At 42.6% G+C, this 27,842-nt stretch overlaps 1 protein-coding gene across 2 annotated transcripts in view; it reads right to left on the bottom strand.

The window, feature by feature from the left end:
* The window catches only part of ABHD12 (abhydrolase domain containing 12, lysophospholipase), a 44,955-nt gene extending 18,054 nt beyond the window's left edge, over nt 1-26,901 (bottom strand). Inside the window, exons 1-4 of one of the 2 annotated variants that reach the window (XM_075088550.1) lie at nt 26,593-26,901; nt 7,508-7,632; nt 3,960-4,065; nt 1,631-1,750 (exon numbers count right to left, since the gene is read on the bottom strand). In XM_075088550.1, coding sequence (XP_074944651.1) covers nt 1,631-1,750; nt 3,960-4,065; nt 7,508-7,632; nt 26,593-26,741 — 500 coding nt within the window. In that variant the 5' untranslated portion in view covers nt 26,742-26,901. Of the gene's footprint in view, nt 1-1,630; nt 1,751-3,959; nt 4,066-7,507; nt 7,633-23,432; nt 23,451-26,592 lie in introns of those variants that run through there. The other variant, XM_075088551.1, reaches the window with a different exon arrangement.
* Nucleotides 26,902-27,842: the final 941 nt, after the last annotated feature.

The raw sequence follows: 27,842 nt of genomic DNA, 5'->3' as shown, positions 1-27,842 counted from the left end.
AGCCCTCTGACAGAAGACTAAATATGCGTGTGTTGAAACAGACAACAATACATATTAAAGCTGAAATGGCAAAGCCAATACACTTCCAAGCGAAATATAAAATATGTAATCAATCCATAGTCAGTACTTTATCTCAGTAGCACTTGGGGGAGCCAAGAAGTAAATCTAATCAATACACACATAAATGAGATACTAGTCCCAAATTACCACTATTAAGCTGAAAAATAGTTTCCATTAGTATCATTTGCTACACCCAATAAAGGCAAGAAAACAAGCGAAGCAGCATTTGAAAAACAATGCAACAATTTGATTAAACCTTGTAATACATCAGCTCAAGACAACATGGTCAGTTTCCAAAAACCCATCTGCTCATGCATCTCCTGGCTCATAGCATGCATCTTCCACACCATGCCACTGAACCAAAAAAGAACACTGCTGAGACAAGAATTTAGGTGAAAAAGGGCAACATTCCTGCAATGTAAAGGCTAGTGAACCTTCACTACTAGCACAGTTTCTTTGCTTTACGTCATGGAACTTGTATTTCTGCAATGTTTCTGCTCTTGCAGAGTATCTACAAGCAGGTATCAGCTTCAAAAGAACATGCACTGCCACGCAAAACTCAAAGGGGCTGATACTCTTTGTAAGATTAATTAAGTAAGGAAAAAGACCATGTTCTAACAAATTAACTAAAGCACAGTATCATGCAGAGATGTGGTAGTAAGAACATGATTCTGAGAAACATCCAGGAAGTTTCATACTGCGCTAATGGTTTTTAGCGTCCAAAGTATGGAGAACTTTAGCTGATACACATGGTCAACTACAAAATTACAGATTTTAGGTGTGTATCTGTTCCAGACAAATATCCTGTACACGCTCAATACCAGCACATTACCTTCCTCTTTCCTTCTGATTTTCCTTCCTCAGAATGCGTTAACTACTAAAATAAGCTCACAAAAGGAACTGGAAAGTTTATTTAATGCATGTATATCATATATACAGAAGCACTAATACTATCCCATGTCTTGAGTCAAAGACCATTATACTGAAAAGAAGTAATTCTCCCCACTTGATCTAGTAAGGGGCACAGCCTCCTGGCTTCTAGCAGAGGGTGTAAGGTAAACTACAATAATGCATTTCTCTGATAACTGCAATAAATTTATTCCCACATTCAATAAGTGGAGTGGCATAATTTCTTAAGACATGCTTTCCTTTTGAAAGACAGGAGAGGCAAACTGCTTTTAGATTTTATATTTATTTTTATCACAGAATGGTTTGGGTTGGAAGGGACCTTTAAAGGTGCTGACTAGTCAAACCCCCTTGCAACAAGCAGAGGACATCTTCATCTAGAGCAGAGTCCTTTCCAACCTGAGCTTAATGTTTCCAGGGATGGGGCACATACCACCTTCTCTGGGCAACCTGCTCCAGTGTTTCACCACCCTCATTGTAAAAAAATTATTCCTTATATCTAGTCTGAATCTATCCTCATCTAGCTTAAAACCATTACCACTTGTCCTGTCGCTACAGGCCCTAACTAAAATATTCGTCCCCATCTTTCTTATCATTGTGTTGAAGCTGCAGCAAGCCAGGAAAACACAGCATAAAACAAAGCCATCACTATTTTGTGCCTCACCTGGTTCCTGCATTGCCATGCAAGTAAAGGATTACAGGATGGTTGGAACCCAAAGCATCTTCAAACCACAACTGGTCCTTCCCTCGGGCATTCTTCCATAAGGCTGCAGGGACTGTATGCCTGTGTACAGAAGGAAAAATTACATTGTCCTGTGGCTACGCAGTGTCTGCCACTCGAATTTTGACTTTTCCTGAGCAACTCATTAACTCAGGATTACGCACCTCAGGCACAATCTTCATAAAACTGTCATGATTAGCCAACAGATGCCAGATTTAAAAGGCAGTGGCTAGGGTTATTTCTACATTTTCACCTCCATCACCACTACCTTCAAAACTCAGGGCTGCGCAGGGCAAACTGAGGAGACAGTTTGAATCTGAGGAAAAAAAGAGGGGCTCAGGGTCTGATGAGAAGTAATTTATTTTGTTTTCAGACACCAGGCTCTTGAAGGTATAACGTTTTAGCTGGAAAAGCTACAATCTAGAAGGGCTAGGAATTTTTAACTCACAGCTATTCTTCCCTAGATAATACACCTGGGCAGTTTGTTAGACAGAATTTAACACTGATGGAATGGAAAGAGAAGAATGACAGACTGAAGAGACGGTAGGCATTTAAATTGGATAATTACTCTAAAAGACAAACATTGAAAGCAAGTACATGCCCACAACCATCTCAAATTGTTGAGAAGGGGTCTAGCCTACAGCTGTCTGAAGTAACTTCAGTACTCACATGCCTGCCTCCTTGGAAGAAGGAAATTCTATCACACCTTCCTCCCAAATGTAAAGCTCAGAGGACAAAGCAACATGGGGAGACAATGTAAAAAAAAAAAAATCTACTTGCTTGCATGCAGCCAGCAGACATTGAGTTCTCAAGGAGCAAAAAGCCCCATAACTGTAGGACTCAACTTCTCCCACAGTTCTGCCTCAGGACTTTTGCAAGTTAATGAACAAAGGAGGCTGAGGACTTTGTTTCAGAAGTATACTGAACACAAGACCTTGCATGGGCATAAAGCAAGGCTCCAAACTTTCCTGAAAGCCTATCTCATAATTATCAAGAGAAATTACATGGACTCTGAATTGCCACCACAAGCTGGACATTCTGTTTTAGTAAAGATACAAAGGGCACTTGTAAGGCAAGCAAAATAAACTCAAGGCTGCAATCTAAACTTATTCAACAGCTTAGCAGGTAGAATTTTGATTGTCCAAGGTACAAAACATTATTTATTAGCCTACCCTGGAAAGATTGAACTTCCAGCTTCTAAACATGTCTTTCACCAAAATTCACTTAAAGGGAGGGAACCATCTTTACGTAGTAGAATATCCCTGTCCCATTCAGAAGGTTGTGTACCCTCAAGTGAAGAGAAAATATCTGCTGCATTCATGGGCTCATACAAGTTACACACACATAAATGAAACTCCAGATCCTACAGCTTACAGATCTAACACCACTGGCTGCATTAAGTAACAGCCCCCTTCCCTCCACACCTGACATTGTGTCTAGCCTTTTTTTCAGGTGTTTGCTGCTCTTGCATATATATTCAAACCGCAGGCACTTTTTCTTCAAAGCTAGCAGGAACTTTTCTATAGCGTTGAAACTTCTGGTGTTAAGACACAACAGAAAGTAATCATGAGAAACAGATGCAGAAGCTGGTTTAAGCTGGTGTGATGATACAGGAAGTATTGAAGGCAGGGCTTTTCAGACAAAGAACCAACCATCTGAGCTGATCCTGGGTAACAAAGAGCTAAAATGAATTGCCCTTGCCCGAGACCAGAAAATCATCTTTGTGAGGAAGGAATGACAAGCGAGTTCTGACACTGTCACTTGTTTTTTTAAGAGAGCAAGCTGCGTGTTCCGTTCGCACCCACTCTCCAAACCTTACATATGTTTTATATGCAGAATATTCTTCCTCCTACTCTGAACACTTTGATCCTGTTTTCCTATCTTCCCCCACATTTATTTCACAAAACAAAATATGAACAGCAGTTGAATGACAAAACTTCTAAATCGTTGGGTCTCATCTGACACGGAGGCATTATCTTTGTAGCAATGCAGACTTGTAACCTTTACGATTCCAAATTATGAAGTTTCTCTGAATGTGCAGGTTGTCGAATTGTGTTTCATGCACTACTGATCTGAGTTCAGACAAGCTCCAGAGATTTGCATACTTTTCAACATGAACTCGGTCACTTGGCAGAGAAAGAACAGAAACATCCACAAATCAGAGCAGGCAATGGTTGTCACATGCACAGCAAAAATACTGGATAGGCAACACTGAGAACAAAAGGAAGGATAAAGATGCATGGCACATACTGCACGGAACAGGCTTCCTTACCAGACTCCAATGGTTACATCCTCCTCTGGCTGCAGGTAATAATTACAGGTGTGGTTTAAACCTTGATCCTGTGGTCTTTTCAAGTCAATGAAATATGGGACCCTCACTGAAATACAAAAAGAACGAACCACCAGAACATGAAACCTTTTAATTTTTACCTTTATTTTCTCACAGAACTGCTTTACCAAGGCACTGGAGAGTTGTACAAACTGGTCCACTGTGCTGGGAAGGCCTTATTCTTTCTGTATGAAAGGATGAATTGGCTATAGCTGTGACTAAAATATGACCATCAAAGAGAACAAGGTAAGAAGACACAAGCAACCATCAAAAGAACCAGGGAGACGGCTAAAATTAAGAGGTGGGGGAGACAAAGCTTGCTGTGACACACATTTAACCATCTCTGCCCAGTCTGCTTAGTAAATCTCCCAGACACATGATATTTGCTCCTGCTGCATCAATGGGGTGGGTTAGCTGATTTGGCAAACCTCTTACTGTTTGCATTGTAGCTATAACAGAAATTACTGATGGGACAAACTCCTTGGCATAAAGGGTGCATCCCAGAGCCATAACATGTTTCAGGAAGTCATGTGGTTTCAGCTTCTATAATGCAACAATCTAAAGGATATACTCATTATAGTAGCAGACACCACATTGTTCTTGTCCTGTAAGATAAATTGCATTAAACTGTCTTCCTGTGCCTTTGAGGAGAATATGCAGTTCGTTAGCCCACTCTCCAAAAACTATCAAATAATTCCCATATATCCCAGACACTGCAACATTTAAAAAAGAAAAAAAAAGAAGATCATGTTAGGCTGGAAACTTCACCTCTTCAGCAAGAGATCCCTGAAAAAAATCATTACACCTCAATTCATTCTTCCAAATGTTTTATGTTCCCCAACTTACACAACACACAGCTGTTTATTGCTTGTTATATTCAATGATTCAAACATGAGCAACATCAGGAAAGTCAAACATCAAACTTTTTCAGCATTTTGTTTTCCATTGCTTGGTTCACAAGCTACCTCTTATAGACACTGTGCAATGTGCTAAACGAGTGGATGTGGTTAGCCTAAAGGCTTGCTTTTCCATCACCAATATGGCCTCTCTAGGCAGCCTCTGACACACCCAATACCAAGAGAGACATTATAGAGATCTACTAACAGCATTGAGCAGTTTTACAGACTCTTCGCCTGACAGTTCAGGCTCTTCCCATAGACTTAAGCTCCACTGCAGCAGAACCAGGAAGTCTGTCTCCTTAAAATTTAGTGGCATAACAATTAACATACCAAAGTTTTTGTGCTGTTGACGCACAAAGAAGCACTGATAATAACAGTCAAATCTCACTTCACCTACCCCTCCCCCCACAAAAAAAACCCCTAAACATTCCAAACATGAAAACCAAGGCAGCCAACGTTAACCTGATAAATCTGGCCCATTAGACTGCAAATCTATACCCGTGCAAGTCTGTTTGCTCTTATGCAAAAAGCACGTGGAAGAGTCCCAGCCAAAGCATGCACACCACCAGAAACCCGCTGGATCACTGTACTGTCACTGCAGAACTCAGTGATGCTCTCACAAGGGTGGTGGATCCTCCAAGAGGACAGTAAGTTGTGTGCCTGTCCCGACCTCAACCGCAGAAGTCACTTCTAGTGGTGTTCTGTGAAAATGATTCAACTTCTCTGTACCTTGATTTTCCCATTTGCCAAATCTGTTACAACTTTCTTGCCAGGTTTTGTATTACAAAGATATGAACAGGAACGTACCAATGTTAGTGATGGGGGTCAGGTAAGCATCTACCTCAAAGCAAGAGAAAAATATAGAAGTACAGGTCATTTTATGTATGGCATTTATCAATGGGATGGTCCATCTATTCTATACACACTGATAAACAGATCGTCATTATCATATAGGCATATATCACATGGAGATTTAGCACATGAAGGAGTTGGTTTTAGTGACATGTTTCAGAGCTCACAACACATCACATGACAAAAATCACATGATTTAATTACACAAAAGAACAAGTTAATCATACTGATACACTAAATCTGATCTAGTTGGTATTTACGTTTCTAGAAATGTCAGTTTTCTGTAAACTTCCAGTGGAAACAGCTTGAGATCTCTACCCGTATGTCCGTGTATCTCAACCTGGAATAGAAGTCTGTCCACGAGAACAAATCCAGACATTGGTTCGGTGGCTAACAGTGGCAGCACAGCTATCAATTCATCTTTAGCTATCTTGAGAAACAAATGGAAGCACTTTCTCCAGAAGCTCAGTGCTATTGTTTTGGAAGCAAATCCCAAACTACTCAAAAGGAGAAGAAAAAGATGGCTGAAGACTAGTGAATTACACTGAGACGGTTAAAAACAACATAACAGGGGAAATCCTACACCACTCCTCTGAAGGAGAAATGTCACTCTCCAGTGGAGAGGAATTATTTAAATGTGCCAATGTACTTCTAATAAGTGTGTTAGAATGCACTCTGTATTAAGGCAAATAGTTTTTCATGGGAGTACTTTCAGTGCCATTATAGAAAGCAGTAGGAACAACACTGCATTATATTAGTGCAAGTACTAGTGCGAGAAAGTGTTACGGGACAACTATTTCGGTCACTTGGGAATCAACAGAGGTAGGAACTTCAGGGAGACCTACAAAGCTCTGCAAGGGCAAATTAAAAATCATCACTGAAAAAGCAATCTGATGAAAGTGGAAGTAACCTGCATTATTCACATTACCCAGCTGTCAGTTCTGACAATCAAGGCACAAGAGCTGGCCCCGTACATGTGCACACTTCACAGTGACCATGATCCAATCTTTTAGAATATACAGAGCATGCGATCAAAATGACAGAAGTTATATAAAAGCAACATATCTGTTGTTGGTCCTTCAAGCTTCTACAATCAAAGAAAGGTTTTATCAAAACTTCATTACAACACACAAGTGAGGTTTAAAGGCAAATTTAGAGAGCAAAGAAGTATCTCTCATACAGTGATGCTCCATCATTTTCCATCCTGTGGTTGCTCAGGCCTCCCTGGGCGACCTGGGAGCTGAGCCAGCTCGTCAGACCCACCATACTGCCAGTTTGATCAAATGCTAAACAGACACAAGGAAAGCATTCAATCTGACCACGCGAACAGGCCTCTTCTGGCCCAACCAGAATATTCTAAAATGCTTTCAGGTGAAGAGTGACGGCCTGAAAAACAATTCACTAGATTTGATTTCCCTTGCTTGCTGTCTATTCGTGCAACTTTGTTGAACCCTTCAGAAAAATGCATTAGACATAATGCAGAGTTTTTCTGAAGGACACCATTTTGGCTGAAAGCTGTCCTCGGTTTGGTCCCCGTATTTATACAAAGACATACTACAAAGACCACTAGGGCCACAGAAAATGCTTCACAAACCATAGCTTGGAGAACTTACAACCTGTCAAAGTTCATATCCTTTACAAGCTGTACACATGTGGGGTAAAAGTGAAGGCAGACAAATGAAAGATATGAACATTCCTCCCCTTCACACCTCACCCATCCCAACAGACTGAGTCACTTACCAAAGTTTAGGAAGACCAGCTTCGCCTGAATAGCAGGACAAAGTTTTACTAGAAATGGAATGGCTATGTATACTCCCAGCAACCAGATTATTAACTTCCGCAATCGAAACCATAATCCGTATCTCCTGTATAAAAGAAAAAAAAAAAGTGAGAGAGAGACAGACCTGAATACAGCAGAAATTTTATTAAACAATTTTCACAACCACCTCTGTGTATGGTATATTTGAAAACCTGGTTATCTACTCTTTAAAAAAAACTACCTTTAAACAGTTTACGTAGCCTTAGTTGTTTGCGAGAAGCAGAAGTAACCAAACTATCAGCTGATAATATGCAGCTTAGAAAAAGGGAATAGAAACTCCCCACTGATTTTTTTTTTTTTAACACTCTAACAAGAGCTTTTTTTCCTGCTGATTTAACAGATTTCAGGATCTCTAGACTAAACACATATCACATGTTTGTGTCCAAAAAGTTGCCTCATTGCACTTCCCATTTAAATCACTATCAGCAAGATTTTGTTTAGCTAGATTTTCACGTTTTGAGGAATGTAATGAGACTGATAAAATTACACATGATCCCATGTACAGATTGGAGCAGACATTCTGCCTTGTCCAGCTAAAAGGGTTCATAACCTCTCAACACCCTGGAAAGCAAATCTTTCAAGTTATAAAACGTTATGAAATTCCTTATCTGCTGCATCACTCTGAGCCCAGATTGAGTTTGGAACAATTTCCCCAATGCTTTATTTCTATTTTCTCTGAAGTATTCTGACTGGGAAGAACAAGTTACAAAAAAAAAAAAAAAACAACACAAACCCGCAAAATCCCCAAAGGATCACACAGCAACTAGTTAAGCAATTTTTCTCCAAATATACTTTATTGCCTCAGATTAATTACCACATACACACTCATATGTGTGTATATACATATAAATATATATATATATGCATGTACATATACATAAAGGTGTACCTCTAATGATCTAGTTGATTAACATTTTATGGGTAGAAACACCAAGGCCCTCAGCTACAATTGCAGTCAAGAACTAAAATGCATGTAAACCCTTCAGGCAGCACAACTTCCTTTGCTTTCCAGCAGATGGTTTCAAGCAGGAACAATGCTGCACGCCAGCGAGCAACCAGTTCTCGGCATCAGGAACCGCCAGCAGCTGAAAGCAGAGATCATTTTTTCCAAGAGGCATGAAATTACTAATCTCCCATTTTGCAATTTTAGGAGTCAACACACTGAACTTGATCCACACTAGTGCTAAGGGGTTTTTAACACTGTCAGCTAGTTAAATTATCAGATAGAAAGCCTGAAGACCTCTTTTTTTAAGCATTTCTACAAGAAATACGAGTGTACAGACAGAACTGGGATGGAAATAGTTCAATCATGCACTAAAATCTTCAAGATCTCAACACCTTTTGTGGCCCCAGGCGAAACCCAAGACTCTCAGGAACAGTTTTTCAGCGCAGTGAAAAACAAGACACCCCAACACCACCAGCCGGCTAAGATTTTGGCATGATTGCTAGGGTACTCACAGAGAATAGGCTATCCTCCTATTCATCCAAAACCTGCCTCCATCACACTGCTGCCTGCCTACAAGTACCTGTCCACCTCCTCTCACTCAGGAGCCATACTCTGGACCTCAGAAACATCTACCATCAAAGTCAATGCACTTTTCTTGACAAGGTAAAGGAACTGCCATTTTTCAAGGGACAAAAAAATATATTACTAAGACACTGCCAACCAGCTCTGGCTGCAACAAGTGCATGTCAACAGGCTCAACAGATTTTAATACTTGCCATGGCAAGCCTGACAATGAAGAGGTGAAGAAAGCCAGCAAGTCTTCCCATGACATTTCCATATTTCAAGCCCAGTTTCCTAAAGTATTAAGGAAAGCAGAAACAACAAAGGACAGGCAGAGGAAACGGTACAAAACAGGGACTTTAAGAACAATATTAGTGAGTCCCAAAGCCTTAGACTGACTGACCTCTGCCCCACAGAGAGCAGCAAATAGAGGAGGCGGCGGCAGAGGTCCCAAGTGCAGAAGCAGTAACAAGCAACACAGAAAGTCTGCCTACAGTTGTGCTCTTTGAGAAGGACCCACTGCTGAAGTACAGACATTGTCAAATTATCAGGTAAGTCTTCAGTGAGCAATTTAACACAAATTAAACTGCCCTTGCTCTGCAGGAAAAACTATTTCAGGAAATAAACGCCCTGCACAGGGAGCTTTTGGTGAGCTTAGGCAAAAGTAGCAGCAACATAGTTTTCACCCCGTTTTCACCAAGAAACTCTGTCGGTCTTAGCAGCAAAATACAAGTGAGTTAGAGAATAAGCAGCTGCAAACTGAAGACACTGAAGAATGTCATAAATGGATTTCTGGGAGCAATACAAGTAATGTCTAGAAGAAACCAAAACAACAACAAAGCCACCCACAACCACCCAAAACACCCAACCCCAAGGCACCCCAAAATAAAGTCCCCACAGATATCACGTTTTCTCCCTTCATTCACCGAAGGCTTTCACCCAACTTCTGCACTCTGCCCAAACACAGGCAAAATCTGAAGTAGCTTCTGCTTCACGCAGGTTTCCAAAGTGGATGTGAAAAACACATTCTCTCTCCAGACATACTTAAATCTGAGAGAAGAAAGTATTTCCTGCAAGTGTGACATCAGAAACATAAGACCTTAGTCCAGGTGTAAATACCAGGAAAATTTTCTATTCACGCAGAACAAGCATATTTTGCATTTGGACAGACAATAAGAGCATCTGGCCAGCAAGGAGGAGCTGGGGGTCCTCTCATGACAGCTTCTCCCTTGTATACTATCTTTACCAGCACTAAGGGAACCGCAAACACGAGCATCTTTTTCTCTCACCATGGAAAACAACTGCCAAACTAAGGTTTAAGTACTGCCCTGTCACACAACAGGGATTTCAACCCCTGGTCCACAATCGCAGTGTGTCTGCAAAATGCAACCAAGGCAAGCAGATTTACTGCAGGCATCTTCTAGTTCCCAGTACTGGTGTTCCTCCCTCCTCTCCAGAAAACTCGGGAGGTTTCATGAACTGAGAGTGTCCAATGACCATATTACTGTGGCACATTCTGCATACAGATTTAGATTAAAATAATTTCCCCTGGAGAGTACCTGAAACACTTCTGCGTCAGAAGTACACCAGAAGAATTTCCATTAGGAACTCATCAGCTCTGCTACAAGGGTGAAAGCTCATTACTCTTGTTTTATTTCACCTGTTCCATGCCACAAAAATAAAAAGGGAAAAACCTATCAGCCTTCCAACTGTGTGAAAGCACATCCAGAGGGAGCCTCTCAGCTCCTGAATGGGAGTTCACAGGCAGGCAGCGGGTTTCATCTTCACCCCAAAACGTTACCAGCTTTTGGACAGCTTGTGTAGTGACACACAACAAAGTAGTTTTCCACTACGAAATTATTATGGGTCTTTTTCTCCTCTAGTTTTCTGCAAAACCTGCTTTATGTGCAGCCAAATGCAAACTGAAAAGATGCTAATATCAAAGGGTTTGTCCCCTCCTGGTTTCTGTGCACAGTGAACGAAGCTGCATAGGCAAATAGGCAACCACGTGATTCTTTTATTTCAGGCCCAGCTATACAGAAGTCTCCTCAACGAAAAGTCTGCAGCCAAGCCTTAATTCTGCTTCACTGGATGTACTGTATAGAGAGCAGGGAAGTTGAATTATAGAAAATTAATCCAATCCTGAAAACAGATCTTCCCCCGAATTCATGAAAACCAGTGGGAACACAGCAGTATCTGCCAGGACTCTTAGCATCTGAGCAACTGATCCCTCCCTTTGGGACTAGATCCTTTTTAGCAGGATCAGTTCACTGCAAAACAACTCAAGAATAAAAATCAAAGGACCCTAACTCATCTTGTTATTCTAGGGATTAGGCAATTGTCAAAGAAAAAAAATCATAAACCACAATCCTGGAAACAAGACACAAAGGTAAAGGCATTACTTCCCCCACCCCACCCCCAAGCTTGTTTCACAGAACAATCCCAAAAAAATCATGGACAAACTGCATGGGTATTTGCAACCTCAGAGACTTAGTTTCAACTAATTCCTAAAAAACTTTCCTCTTGGAAAGATCTGGAAAATAAGAAGAAAATTCGCTCTACCAGCTTCTTTTGCCATATCTCTTACAAAAAGCTCCTTAAATTTTTGAAACTTTGCTTTTTCTGAAGACGTATTTTGGTCCCTCTCCCAAAAACTAAACTGTAGTATGGTATCATCACTTCGGCACTTCTTCAAAAGAATAAAGATACTACATTGCAAAGAACCATGCAGAGCATATTTTTACACAGGTAAAGGACTTAACTTTTCAAGCACGCAGCAGCAGAATAAATAGTTACTGACACATCATGTCTGTGAAAGGCATAATTTACTTTTTGATGCTGCAAAAGAAAACCTGATCTTTCAGCTATTGGGAAGAGACAGAAAAGGTTGGGTATCTATTCGTTCTTTGACAGCCTCTAGAATTCAAGTACAAATCCATCTAAACATAAAAGCAAGCATTAACAGTAAGAGTTGTTAGTTGTTAGATACCAGGAAGTATCAGCCAATTAATACAAGGTAAATTTCCATTCTATGCCATCAGAGGTACAGAAGATGCATCAGGCAAATTCATTCCTGACTTTCATCACTGACTTTCATCACTGTAGCATCTAAAAAGTTCATCATTCGACTTAAGAAAAGCATCTGAAATCAGGGACTATTTTAGTCATGTCACAGATACACGAACAGTGAAGAGGTTGTAAGAGATCACGAGAAGTCACCCAGTCCAGTCCCTCATCCTACAAAGGACACACTACCTAAAACAGTTGCCTGCTTACTTCCTCCCACCAATCCCTGGCAAAGTGCAACACCCCATGCTTCATGAGCATCCCTCTGGCAATGCATTGCTGAGCTAGACAGACTAAAGTTCGCCAGGTTCAGGTAACAAATCAGACTAGCTGACTTCTCACTGAACAGTGATTTTTCCTAGAAAAAGAGAAGGGTACTAGAGTACTTCAAAAGCTCAGTAAAGATTTACCCAGTAGCCAGAGGCAGAAAAAGCTATCCAAATCTCAAAATCTGGCTTAGCTACTAAGTAGTCCTATTTACACCAATGAAAAAGTGGGAGAGGGGTTCAATAAAACACTAAACACACCTTCTTAAATATTGACCTTAAAAAGCTAGGATGGAGCAAGGCATTCAAGCCTTCACTGGCAGAGACCCAGCCCAGGAAAAGCTACTCCACTCCATAGTTTCCACCAACTTACTTAGTTTGACTGTACCCAGGAGCAAACAGTTGGGATGTTCTACTATTTCTCTTCTAGTTAGAAGACAAATTAACAGGAATAATGGGCTTAGAAAGGCAGTAGAAAGCCAATAATTTAAAGCCTACAGGTTTTCACAAAAAAAAAAAAAATACAGAAAAGAAAGGCAAGCTGAGTTTTCGGAGAATGTTTTCAAACATGCAAGCTCCACCTTCAAGTTCCTCAGAATATATGACGGCTTATTTTTTAAACAGACACACCACCAATAGTGATGGAAAGTGGAGGTGCCCCAACAGGGGCAAAAGCTCAAAACCCAGCATTGACAAGGAAATGTTAGTGCACCCATAAACCCTTTTGAATTAGCATTTGGCAGAAAATTCAAAGCATTTTAACCATAGAAAAAACACTGCCAGCTACTGAAATTTTTTCTTTGCTTTGCTGCTATTATAGCAAAAAATGCCTTCTTCCTTCTTTTTTGCTGAATAGTATGTTATATTTCTAAAGCACAGCAAAAATCTATCAAAAGCACTAGCTTACTTCTCTGTTCATAGTGGTATCACAGAACGACAGTGAAAGCTGCATACATAGCTCCAGAGAAGTGCTGCATGTCAGCAAACAGAACCAGAATATTTTGTCTTTATACTAACCAGCACTTTCAGCATCCCACCCCTTATTTTCCATTAACAATGCCCCATGTAACATCAATAAAATATCTACTGGCACTGCCTTTAGTTAGGCCTACTGGATTCCTATAATCTTTAAAAAATCCCCCACATCACCTTTCAGTCAGAAGTTACTCAAGTTCATTTGGCAAGCTCTACATGGGTAAACTATGCAGTTTATCCCATTTTTCATTCACTTCCATATCTGAAGCCTCAATGTGGTGGCCACAAAAGAAAATTCAGCATAGGAAATACCTGAACCTGTATCCACATCATAGAGGATACATGCAAATACATATAAAATTAGACTTTCAAACCATTAGAAATGGTTTAGCAGTTGTGGCAGAAAAGCCTGTCCAAAGGAGCCTCCAGAATCTTTTCTTTTGACAGTGGCATCAGCTTACAGAGACTGTACAACTGCTGCCTTAGACAGATTCCTCTTCAGCAGTGTCCTTTCCCTCCCTTCATTGCAAACTGTCTATTCCCAAACTCTTCCCTGAGGCTTCCTTATCTATTTCAGCCCCAGAACAAGCTGTTGCCTATAGGGTATCTCCTTTTGGCTGGGGTAAGGGCTTCAGACAGCGTTGTTCCAACTTTCTTAATGCAGATGAGGTTTGAAACTTCAAGCTCCCAAATTCCCCACCCCATTCACTACTTCATTACCTAGCTCCTCTCTTCCAGCTCAGACTCTCACTTAGACTGCTTCTGTGCCTCCTTCTGATTAATATCAAGTGATTAAACATTAACTTAAAACAGTAAAACATCAAGAAGGAAGCCATTTAGCCAGTTATTTACAAGACCTCAGGTCTGTCTCAGAGATGTAAGTGCAAAGTAAAGCAGAGCATCTCAACAAATTGGGATTTTCAGAAGGGGCCAGCAAGCTCCAGCTACTGAGACCTTAATAACCACATTTCAGGTTGTGGAACAGGGAAAGATCTGGGGTAGGACCTGCAAGAATCAGGACCCTGGTGCAGCAAGAGGGGGAAATGTGGCATCATCACTCAGGCTAAGGGGAAGAGGAAGGCACTGCTGACCAGTCAGTTGATAGCAATGAAATGCCAGGGCAGGTTATGCAGGGAGTCAGAACACAGCAAGCAAAAAAAAAAAAAATTATGTCCATCAAGTGAGGGAAAAGCAAGTTAGTGTACAATGTTAACGAGCAGAAATAATGTAGCAGCCTGCAGGTAATGCACGGGCCTTTGGCAATGAAGCACGCTTGCAAAAAGCAAAGCAAATGAAGGGTCACACAAGCATTTATACACCCCACAGGACAGGGACACGGAAGCTACGTCTAAGATTCCTACCTCGAGCACCCTGTTGCTTCCCAATGTCATGCCTTGGGCTCTCCACAACCATCACCTAAGCTGACTACCCCTCAAACATAGTAACAACACTGCTTGTGTAATTAAAACACAAAGTATTGGCTCTTCCTTTGACAGACAGGAGGTTGGAACATCAGCCTTGATATCTACACGTGTCACACACCAGGAGACAAGAATGAGCGGAACATTCAGCAATATAGCACTGATTATTTACAATATATACTGACAGCATGGCCTAAGCAACAGCTATGTTACTTCTCAATACTTACGTAAGCTGGTTATTAGCATTAATGTGAATTGTGTATGACAAGATTAACCTGAAAGCTGTTATTTTAAGTATGTAGCAAACAATGAACTATTATACCCTAGGCAATTGAACAATTGACTTTTAGGACAGAAAAGCAGGCTTGGGGATTAGGGTTTAAAGGTTGTTGACTTGCCTTGAATGCATCTTCTGCAGCAGCTGTTTAGTTTCTGCCAGAACCTTTCCAGTATGAACCATTTGTTTAAGTTCTAAGAATACACTTTCTCCAGAGCTCCCCAGCGATGCTGCTGACGCTAATCAAATCTGAAGTCACCCACACTAGATTTTAGTCCAACTTGGCATTGAGATACTACTGTGGTGCAAGAACACTCCCCTCCACAGTGTTTACTGAATTCTTAAGTTTTCCACTCATTTCACAGCTGACAGCTGGTTTATATTAAAGACACAGACCTCTCACTAGTCCACGAGCCAGAGAACACAAAGCTGTCTGCAAATGAAAGAGGAAAAAACAGAATATAAACATGAAAAGACTGAAACAGCACTGGAAGTGCAAAACAGGAGCTTAAGACCAGCTGAGTTGGATTTTTATTGAAGCAGTACAGCTCATTTCTCTCAACCACACTCTCCTTCACAAGGAGGAGTATCAGGGTGCACAAGCAAAGGTTCAAGAGCAGAACGAATTTAGACATGCAATACTCCACCACAGTTCCTAACTGCCGCTTAACATAAAGGCACTTGCCTGTTGAATGCATACCGTAATTGAAAAAGCATACAGTACAGCCAAGACAGTTCCCCTACCACCACTTAAAACTTGTTAATGTGCTGTAAATCTGCCAGACTTGTGTGCCTGTGTTAACCTTGCAGCAATAATAGGAATCCATAGGTTCAGACTTTTTCCTATGGGTAACGCATGTAGGAACAGGTCCATATGTTAAAGTTGCACAACTCTGAACATGAATTCTTCTTTGCACATGACAGTTTTTGGGAGACAGCCACCTGCCACACAGCTTGGTAATTACCACTACTGGCAGGCTCTGTTGCTCTGGCTCTCTTTTAAACTACCTGAACTGAAGCCTCATTTGTGTATTGTAGACCTTTTTCCTTCTAAATGCATGAAGATGGTCATCTTATATTTGTCCAAATGAGACAGCTCTGCTTTTGCTGGCACAGATCAGAAGCCATTCCTCCTCAGAAGCCTGAAGGAAAAATACTTGTGTTAGCAGTGATACTGCCACCTTTTAGATGGAGAACACATCATTAGTAATACATTTTGATCACAATGAACCAACAGTTCCCTGTTAGAGGCATACAAGAAAACAAGAGCATTAAACAATGCCAAGACATTACATATGCTGACCGTCAGCTGAGCACAGTCACATTCAGCTGGCAGTCACAGTGCCCTGTGTAATTTTGACCCGTTTAAAAAGGGAGGCTTAACGAACAGCACATGGCCATAAAGCAACATCCATGGTTAAAGAACAAATGTATGAACAGATACAGAACCACTGCCAGCCTCTGGCATACCTTGAACATGGGGTTATTTTGCATACAACTAGGAAGATTAATCCATTCCTGCTTTCCTCTGTGCTTTATTCAGGGATTCCAGCTTTAGCTATCATCTTGCTGAGGAAACAACTCCAAAATGACAAAGGCTTGAAAAAATGACAATTAAATCCAGAGCCTTTGCTAATACTACAAAACTCTGAAAGGCCAAGGCAGAAAACAAATACTCAAAGAAGGTGAAAAGCAGGTGTTGAAGATTGTAATTAACTGCACAGAACATTTTGCAGCAGTGTACCTCAGCCTGCCACAAAGTTCAAAGCCAAACGTGGTCCCTACTCCAGTATTTGAAAGGGGGAAAGAATGCTTTACGAGAGACAGCCCAAAGCTATTGGAAACTGAAAGAAAAGGTTATTCACTGCATTTCTGCTGGATTTGCAAGAACAAGCGAATGGGATATTTCCAATGATTGTGTCCAATTCATAGTTTTCATATTCAGCAGTATGAAACTGACATTGCCAGTTTCACTCCTGCTTCCTAAAGTTGCTCTGAAACCAATCAAAACTTTACAGGAAGTGAGATAGGACTGCTTTAGGGGAGAAAACAGAGCCAGGCTTCTCTTCCTGGGGATGCCAAGGAAGTCTAAAAAAATCTGCTTGATTCTTAAAACACCTTGGACACGCTTTCCTCCACAAGCAAGGATGCTGCAACCTGGAAGCCCCGACTCCAAAGCTCAAGTTACACCACACACATTTGTGCAGGCTTCTCTGTCTCATAAAAGTCATCCCAGGGGAAGGCAAATCAACCTCTAGGCAGGGTAAATGCATTTACTGTTCTCTGCTCTAAGCTTGCATATATCCACTGGAAAGTACTCTTCCAAGAGGGTTTTTTTTTTCAGGTATGCCACACAAAGTCCTTTATTCTGTACACCTTTAGTAACAAGAGAGGCTGCACACAACCTCATTTCATTTGTTATTCAACACCAATCTTCTGCAAGAAGAATTAACCAGCATTTTAAGCAGGTACTAATTTGATTTTAATATAACCATTCATGTTTGGAACAGCAGCACAGATACTACAGGAAAGAATATTTGAAATCTCAGCTATCCTTCTTTATGGTGTGCCTGATGAATTATACTATGAAAGGTAGGGCACACATTTTGGCCTACCCATCAGTTCTTTTTTTCAGAGGCTGAGAAGGAACACCAGCTCTTGCTATTCATTTCGCCCCTACTAAAACACAAGAGAACACTGTTATCTCTTCCCAAGCATGATTAAGAGAGGAGAAGCTCTGGGCTTAAAAGATGTTACAAGAAGAATCTTAAACTGTTATCTGTGCCTAAAGCCATTCAGCGTTCATTCAGACATGGCATTTACCCAAAAAAAAAAAAAAAAAAAGGTGAAACTGTCCAGTCTATGGGGGGAATGGGGGGAAGATTTTTCTTTTTCTTTTTAAAATAAACTCCACAAAGATTGAGCTACTTGCACTAGACAACACTATACGCCCTCCACTAGAAGGGTTTGCTTCAACTATTTGCTAGATTCAGAAGACAACTTTGATGCCTGGGGTTTTCATGCTCCTCTTTCGATTTCTAAAATTCTCTTTCTGTGGTTTGATAGATTGTTTTGAAAAAGAAGAGGGCAGCTGTGCAACTTATCTAAAATAGTTTCAAGTGTTTGTATTTTAAATGTTAATTTCCTAGTCTAACAATCTTTCTTATTGCTCTGCTACTCTGTAACAGTTACAACATTGAAATAAATCTGGGCTAAACACTTTGATTTGGAAAGTAAACACAGACATCCAGTCCTGTTAGCTCAGTTCAATATTCATACTAAACAATCAAGGCACTTAATAGAGTCTAAAATTAGGAGAGTCTGCTTGCAAGTTTAAATTGCCTTCAATAAGGAATAAGCAGATTTCTGAAGCTCAGCGTTGCACTGTTTTACCAACACTTAGTGCTTTGAGAAAGAGAAATGTGTGTCAGCACGGCAAGAGTGCAAAGCCTAGATCACAGCCTTGCTCCTGGATAGGCGATACTCGTGCCAGGCCTGTGCAAAAGGACATGACAGCTTGCAGAGGTGATTACCCAGAACAACTTCACCCTGTCACAGTTCCCGTTCCACAGTTAAAACCTCTACACTCTCCCCCCCTATCCTGTCTTCCAGACAGCTACATTTAACCTATGTTCAAGTGACCTTTTCACTATCTCACCAGCTGCCCTGCATCCCAGACTGCCCTATTCACCAAACCCCTCCTACCCTAGTTTTACCAACAATAATTGTCTCATCGTTGGGATGGTTGATATACAAAATTACGCACCCTTGAGCCCAAGCATCAATTCCAAGATAACTCCCCAGTTGTTTCTCTCACCACTGAGCCAGTTTTCAGTACAGGTAACATGCTCTCCATTGAAAGGGCTTGCATTACTAATAAAACTACAGCACAAAGTCAAGTGCTTTGGAGAAACAATTCTACTACTGATGCTTTTATCAACCAGGCTGTAATCTTGACAAACCTGTCACATTTTACACTGAGACCTTCCTTCCACAGGGCAGATTATTTTCATTAGTATACACATTTAGCCACTAAATCTTCTTCCATTGAATTGCAAATTAAGTCTTACCATTAAAATTGCACACAGACTCCACCCTGGCTAAAGACTTTAAAGTCTCCTAGGTCTCCCGTTACCCTTTAAATACACCAGAAGTACTTTCTTTTAATCTTCTTGCAGTACTGATTCAGTCACAGCTACATTAACATCACGCTCTCCCATTACAGCCTTAATGAATCTTCCTTGCTTACAGTTACCCACTCCTGATGTCAGAAGCTGTCCACTACTGTAACACCAGCAACATGACACTTACAGTGCAGCTACCCACTGAGTTTCCAGAACCCAGGGTTTTGTAGGGGAATTGCTCTAAAAGCCTGCTTACTAATTTCACATCCTGGCATGATTACCAAAATAATCTGACCTGCCCTTCAGGTCTGGAAGGATAAAGTAACTTAGCTGTAGCCTCCTAAGAGGACATCGTGGTACCTTTCAAAGGAAACTGGACTCAGCAGGCAGGACTCTTCATCTACAGCAGAAGTCCTGCTTGGGTATATCAGGCCTCTAGCATGCACCACAGCAGCAGCTTCTGGAGAAGAAATGATGCCACCATCGTTTGTTTTCATTGAAACACAACAATGTTGTTTTCACCAAAAAGAAACACATTTATGTTGCATCCTGGAGAAAACATACAAGACACTCTGTGATGACATGTGACTGTCTTTGCAGAGAACTAGATTCCTGGCTCAGCAACTACATGCCATTTATAGCATAGAAACAAGTCATCCTCAAAAATTAGCTGCTTGTAAGTAGACCATTGATCCTCTGTGTAAGTGAAAACAGGCTGGAAATAGTAATGGGGATACCAGAGGAAAAAAGGATATCCAGAGGGAAAAGCACATACAGGAACCTAGGACTTGTGCTGATGTTAGAAGCTCAGTTTAGCTGGTCATCCTATAATGCAGCAACACCCTGGCAACAACCCAGCCCTTGATTGTACTCACAGGTAAGCCCAAAGGAACCAGTAGTGGCCAGTTGAGAAGAATGGACAGAAAAGATTGTGACAACGCTGAAAAGGCCCTTGCCTCCACAGGTACCTTCACTCCAGAGGTGACTAGAAAGTTCTCTTGGTCCCAAGAGTTACCCAGAGCTACCTGTATGTTGGGAAGTTTAGGTGTACTGAAACAAGCAGAGGTTGGCAATTCACACAGCTCCTAAGTCTGAAAGGACTTAATAGGAATTACAAAGTAGTAGCAATTAATAACACTACAGTAATTATTAATTCAGGCATCAGCCATCAAAGCAGAACAACTGAACCTAGGGGCATGCTGATGTCAGACGTATGGCACTGCAATGAAATAAGGAGTTCAAGGAGACAAACACAAAACTCAGTCATAACTAGAGGGCAAACTCTCTTCAGTCGGAAGCATGCCTGCTTGAGCAGAGTTCTCCATGAGAAATATGGGGACTTGAGAAAGCTGCTCAGAGACTAGACTGTAGGACAACATAACACAGAACAGATGCAGCAAAAAAATGCTGTGCTCTTATTACAGAAAATCCAGAGACTCATGGGAAAGTTGAAGCCAAGAAAATAAATTTTAGATCATACAAACAGGCCACAGAAGGATTCTAGGAGCCTCAAGAGATGCTTAACAGAGCAAACCATGCCTGTTTAAGACGAAAACCAAAGTCAATGATGAACATGGTGAAAGAAGACAAACTTTAACAATAACACACTGAGGCACAGAACTGTCAGCTACACATCAAAACGATGGCCTCACAAATCAATAAATCCTTTAAAAAATCCCAGATTAAAAAAACCACACTAATAAGACTAATAACTCCTACATTGCAGGGAGTCTTGCTAATTTTGCTGAATGAATTATATATCCTTGAGAAAGAGGGGGAGAAGATGAGCACAAGGAAAGAGAATTTATAATGGCTACAAAGGCTGAACAAATCAGGAAGATGATGCAGAGATTGAACACCTAATGCCCCAAACTGGGTAGCCTGGGAGCAATTCAGAAGCGTTCACTTAGCCATAAGCTGCCAAAATGGCTGACAACACACGAAACAAACCAGGATTTGGCCACAGTCACTGAGTTCCCATTCATAAAACAAGAGAATCAGACACATGTGGAAGTAACTACACAACCCCATTTTTGACAGATCTGAGCAAAATATCACTGTGCATCCACTTCAAGAGAATTTTAACAAAAAACTCCACATTACAAAAAATCCTCACACAGAGCCAGCTGCTTTTATACATTTTACAGAAATTAGGAACTGTGATTTAACCTGTACTTACTATGGAAGAAAGCACAGGCAAGTGACTGGAAACCATTTCACATCTCCTTTGTGAACTTTGCTCAAGAATTACTATCAAGAACAATTGAAATAGCAGCAGCTACCCAATAGGGAGGTGGAATTGGTGAAAAAGCTGCATGACTGATGAAATGTCTCTCTACAAGCAGCACCCTTCCTCCTCCTTGGAAGGCACTAACAAGTAACTGGTTTAACCTGACAATAGCAATTAAGAGAGAAAATAGCACAAAACTCACTTGGGGTGGGGGGGAATCTTAAGGAAGATATCTATGAAAACTTGCAGGAGAACAATGCAAAAATTTGTCATCTCTGCTGCAATGACCAGACTGGAATAATGACAAAAGACTGTGTAAATGCTTCTAGACAAAGTAACATCAGGGGAAAAAAAAAAAAAAAAGGCAAGGGCTAAAGATATGGTGGGGGGAGGGAGGAGACAGATAACAGAGATGGCCAAGTTTTCTGTCAGGAATAAAATACTGCTGCTTAAATCCAAAAAGACACATGGTGGCATGGAGCACTTCAGCTGCTGGGGCAGGATGGCACCACGGGTCACCACACATTGCATTCGACATGCCTGGGCACACTCACTGTTCCAGTAAAATTCAGCCACATCAGAGGGAAAGACACCAGCCGACTGCTGCAGCCTACTGTCTTCAGCACCTCACTGTATTTTCATAAAATATCCAGGAAAGGGTACTGTAAAAGCAACCTTCTGCCTTTCAGGAAAAAGCACTAACTGAGAAAGCTGCACACAACCTACAAGGCGGCAAACATAGGTGGCTACAGCATAACTGAAGTGACACCAAATTGTAATACATTTGGACAAAAAAAAACTAGCTGTGGGATACACAGGCTGGACAGCCAGTGGAAGGGTGCCAAAAATACATCTTGCAGGGACCTGTACAAGGAACAGGACGTCGCTAGGAGCGAAGATAGCCAACATAACTGAAGAGACAGCCTAAGGGTCAGCAGGCTTCTCCAGCAATGCAGAAAGACAAAAGTATCAAAGCATACAGCTTACACACATGGGATTTTCGGCTCTTCACTGCTTCACAGCATGGAGACAGAAACAAGTTTTAACAAGTGTTTGTAGGAGAATAGGGAATGGCAAAGTTCATACTTCAGGTCCATAGTCTGACTACTGATTCGGATCAGTGAGGCACAGATAAGGACTAGGTCACAGAACATACACGTCAACTTTTGCCACCAGGATCAGGGTTCAGAAGAAATGACATAGGAGAATTTGCTTTGATATCAATGCCAGTATTAAGCTGACTTAATTTTCTTTATTTTCTGTGCTCCCACATAAAGGTTTTCTACATTTGAGGCTGCTCAAACGCATTTCCTCAGAACATCAGAGCCACTGACCACAAAAATGAGTCAGAGCAACTACCCAAAACACAATGCTACCTTAATAACCATCTAGCACTTAAACATTGTCACCTGGAAAATGCATCATAACACAAATATTAGAGGAATGGCCATCCACACAAAACACACATACCAGGAAAACCAAGCACTGCATGCTGCTTCTTTAGTACTGCGTTTAACAGTTTCTGACAAAACTTCTCGGCCTCTTTAAAAAACAAACCATTCACAGACTTTTAAAGTAGCTACTGGTAAAGTTCTTAGATAACAACCATATTGTAATTTACTGCTACCTGTAGAAGGGAAATGGAAGCACCTCTATTTCTTCCTTTCTGTTTGTAAGCCACTTAAGAAACGCCACACTCACTACAGCACGCACTAGCCAAAGCCACATAAATCTTACTTATCAGATATCCATCTCCGTTATACATGTGGCAGACACACACACTTTCTGTAAGAGTAGTTCAAACACACAGCCATCTCTTCAGAAAGAGTTTCAGCTCCTGGATGACTGAGCAGAGTGTGATGATATGAATGAACCAAAACAGAGGGACAAATACAGTACAAGTAAAACTCAAAAACACTGCTGCAAGAATAAGCTGCTCCTGCTGGCAAGTCATTACTGTATTCTACAAACATCACTTACATTTACAGTTACGGTGCTTTTTAGCCTTTGCTGAGGAACTGGATGTGACGAGAAAGAGCCCTGCTGGGGAAGTGCACACACAAGCTCTGCTGCTGCTCTACAGCCCTGGTCACTGCTGCAATCACAAACATCTCTACCTCTGCAGCCCCCCGCACTCCCAACCCACGGGATCTGCCACATGATCAGCCCTTGGCTGCAGAACTACGCAGCCACTTCAGGCTACTGAGGGGTCGCTTTCCTCTTCTAAGCAGTGGTTTGTATTATTTACAAGAAAAAGATGGAAACCCACATACTGAACCCAAACATATGTGCTGTTTTCCCAAATCTGCAGAGAGACTAAATAACAGCAGTATGAAATGCAGACTTCCCCTGAACGCAGAATTCACAGCCACCAGAAGTGCTGATTTTAAACGATTTCATCAATGAGCATGCTGCTAAGCGTAGTCTGCCGTGGTACAAATCCCCCATTCCAAGTGTTGTGCCACCTCCACCAACCTTGCAGCAGAGTTTTCACCTGCTTACAGTTTCTGTGACCCAGGGAGTAAAAATGAAGTAACACACCGAAAACACTACCACAATCAAACCCTAATTTTATATCCAGTGGTATAAGGAACGCTGCAATAACAGCATGACTTTGCATATTAAAATATGAGGATCTAGACACGCGTACAACTCCTTGTTGGCCACATAACTGCCCAGTCAGGGTAGCCCCAAAGGGAGGTCCACTGTATACATACCCTCCTCATGTTCCTCCTTAAACACCCACTGCTGTCTACTGCCAAAGGTGGGATACAGAGCTAGAAAGCTCACCGACCAGACTCAGGTCACTTGTTCTGGACAACCACCTCATCTCTGGGCATCGTACCTTCTGGCTGGACCTCTCATTCCTGCATGCTCAGACTGACACTTCAGCAGTGTATTTGCTATCATGTAGAAAATGTATCTGGAAGCTATTGGCAGACCCAGAGATCTTGCCTGCAAACCACTGTCTGAAGACTCACAAGGTGAGGAAGTCAAGGAGGTCCACTGAAAGTCAGTAGGAAAGGCAGACAACCCAACCCAGGACAGCAGAAAAGAAAAACCAATGGAAGTCCAGAAGTGAGTCATTGTTCCACTTCACACTTTTACTCAGTTACAAACACACACCATATTTTGGCAACACTGCACAGGATGACCTACAGGACTCTTTTTAAAAGAAAAAAAAATTTCTTGAGATGTAGAAAAGGGAAAGTGATCTCCAAACAAATAATGCTTTCCTACAATGTCAAGAGTTTGAGAAACACTGCTATATGGAACACAGTACCTGACCCAAAAAGAAACAAAACAAGCAAAACAAAAAAACAACCAAACACAAAGAAAAGCCCAAAACTCATTTAGGAATTCAGGGATTTCCGAAACAGGCTTCAAAGGCTCTGCATGGAAAAGAGTAAGGAAAATGTGCCTGCTGACCATTTTTAAATGTGCAAATGGAGAAATAAATACAAGAAAACTTTCCACAGATGGGATATGTTTTTCCTGCTTTTAGCTTGGCCTTTACAATACTTTGCATCTAATAGCTGTGCTATGTCTGATTTCCACAAAGTACCTGCCTGTCAGACCAAGCCAACTGCCTGCACTAGGTGCTTTTCGGGCTTGCTCAGTGCTCATCACCGAAGGAGCATTTCCACTTCAGCAAAAAGTACTTGGATACCATTTGTAATGTTGAAGAAGTTAATAAGCCATCATTTCATTACCACTGGTCTTAGAAGCTACCCACTCAGACAAATGGAAAAAATACGCTGAACTTTTAAATGTTATAAAAGCAGAGCACTGAAGGAGTCTGATCTATTGCACAGTCATTAAAATGAAGAGATCAACCCAGCGCCATTTTCAATTACCAAAAGCTTGTCATAACACGACAGAGCACTGACAGCATCCCAAAGGTTTACCTCCAGGGGGTAAAATTGAATAGCTATTATCCAATAAAAGAAATAACATTTTAAAGCCTCTGTCTCTGAACATGACAAAAATCCATGTCATGAACAGGAAAGTTATTTTCAAATGTTAATTTTGTCTATGAAAACAGAAAAATTCTCAGAAAATTTACCTGAGAAACAGCCACATCATCCATTTTCTAGAAATCTACTGAAAAGCACTTTTTTTTTAAACAGGCTGCTGTATTCCCAAAGCACAGCAACTTGGCTTCAGCTACCCAAACCGCACAGCTATTTTGATCATTAAAGATTCTTCACACTTACGAAACAGTCACGGAAGAGCACTATACTGGTGTAGATGAAACTAAAAGGTTGCGTCTTTTCCTCCCTAGCCCTCTGCAACTGCAAGTCCGTCTTCATGGTGTATTACGTCCCCCTGAAATCTTGCGTGGAGAAGGTTCCAGCTTATAAGCACCTTGTACTGTTACAGATTTTATTTTTTATAGAGGAACAAAAGCATTTTCCCAGCATAAATATGTACAAAACGTTTAAAATATTAACACAGCTAGCAAAAAGCCACAGCTAAACTCTTTTCAACAGAGCCACGCATATTAGCTTCTCCTGTCAACACCTACATCTGGTTCATTCATAGGGAACAGATGACTTTGACAGGCACCAGCTTCTTCCAAAAAAAATAAAGGACATCCTACCTGCAGGCCCCTGCTCCTCCACAGACACTCTCTGACAGAGAGGATTTTGTGCTAGCCATTTCTGGGGGGCGAACGCCTGTCTATACTGAAGGGGGCGGGACGAAGCAACCCTCAGGTATGAAAATCAAACCCTTCCAGCCTTTGCCGGCCAGATCTGGGTCTGCAGGGCCCGCGACCACCCCATTCTCTAATTAGTTATTTGCACGAAGAACTCGAAAGCATCCGAGGCTGCGGCTCACTCGGCACACAAAACCCGGGGAAGCATAACGGAGGCGGGAAACATCCCGAACCTCCACGTACCTGCCAGCCCCCGGGGCCTCTTCGGCCGCCGGGGAGCTGGGGTAAGAAGACCCTCTCCTTCTCCTTGCAAAACGCTGCCCCGCCGCCCGGCTCAGGAGCGGCCCCGCGCCCCGGCGCGACCCGGTGGGGAAGGGGGACACAGTGCTGCTGGGTCCGAGGGTCTCTCCAGCGCGGGGCGGCGGGCCCGGCGGGGGCTAACAAAACCCGGCGCAGGGCCGCCACCGCGGCGGCGCTCACCTGCCCAGCGGTCGCTTCATACCCGTGGCGGCGGTGGCGGCGGCGGGCAGGCGCAGGCTGTGCCTCAGGCTGCAGCCCTTGTCGAGGGGCGCGGGCGCGGCGGCGGCGCGCTCATGCTCCACCGTGACCGACTCGTTACGCTTCCTCATGCCGGGGGGCGGCGGCGGCGGCGGCCCGGGGCGGCGGGGATGACACGAGCGGCACCGCGCACTGCCGCCGCTCACCCTGCGCCGCGCTCGCGTCCTGCCACGCCCCACCACGCCCCCGCCAATCCCCGCCTCCGGAGCGGGAGTACCAGCACTCAGGAGGGGTGCCGGCACCATCTTTACTGCGGGCAAAAACGCCGGCTGCCATTTTGTTGGCGGCGGCGGGAGGCGGGGCCTGGACGCGCGGTTTTAGGCCTCGGGTCCCTCTGTCGTCGGTGCGGGAGCGGGTGGTTTTGCTGCTTTTGGGAGAGAAGAGGCGCGGCGGGACATGGCCCCCTTGGGGCTGCGGGGGCACGGCGGGTGTGGAGCGCAGGGCGAGGCAGGGGCGCGTCAGAGCGCGCAGGGCCCTGTGGTGAAGCGTGAGGCGCTGTGCTGGTGCGCGTCCCCGTGCAAGGACCTGGGAGGTATCCCCTCTGGTGTCACTGAAACCCGCGGGGGACGGGAATTGTTAGCACCCCAGCACCTGGAATCGACTCCCGGCTTGCTGAGATGCTGCTCACAAGGGGCAGGGGCGGCAGGGGGATGAGCATCATTAAACCGCTTCCATGTAAAGTGGCAGTGGGACACAGGGAAATGGGGCAGTTGTGAACAAAAGAACACCACCTGGTCTGCACGGGCCTGGAGGGTCCGCAAGACCCTCCCAAGGGCTAGAAGCTAAGCTACTGCACACACCTGAGCAGGGAGAAATGGCATAGCTGATACAAGGATGCAGAGAGAAGCAAAACTAGCAGTAGCCCTGACTGTTAGACTCAGCAGTGAGAACAGGAATGAAGCACCGATAATCATAGTCTTGGTCCCTGAACAGTCAGAGATCATTGCCTTCCACTATTTTGTCTTCCAAAACTTTCTCTGAAGCAGAGGCAACCATATCAAAGTTTTGGATGTGATTACCCCCCCTCCCATTTGCTCTGTTGCCTTCTGAGGAGGTTACGATATCACTTTGGAAAGCACATCCTCATCTGATCTCCACAGATGCACACAGGCAAGGCTAACTTGCAACAGAGCTTCCCTAGCAGTATGGGGATTCTGCAGTGGAAACAAGTG

This window comes from Phalacrocorax aristotelis, chromosome 3, assembly GCF_949628215.1.
Source record: "Phalacrocorax aristotelis chromosome 3, bGulAri2.1, whole genome shotgun sequence".
In the NCBI taxonomy this organism is placed as follows: Eukaryota; Metazoa; Chordata; class Aves; order Suliformes; family Phalacrocoracidae; genus Phalacrocorax; species Phalacrocorax aristotelis.
Note: the sequence above shows the minus strand (reverse complement) of the source record. Positions and strands in the feature narration are given on the sequence as shown.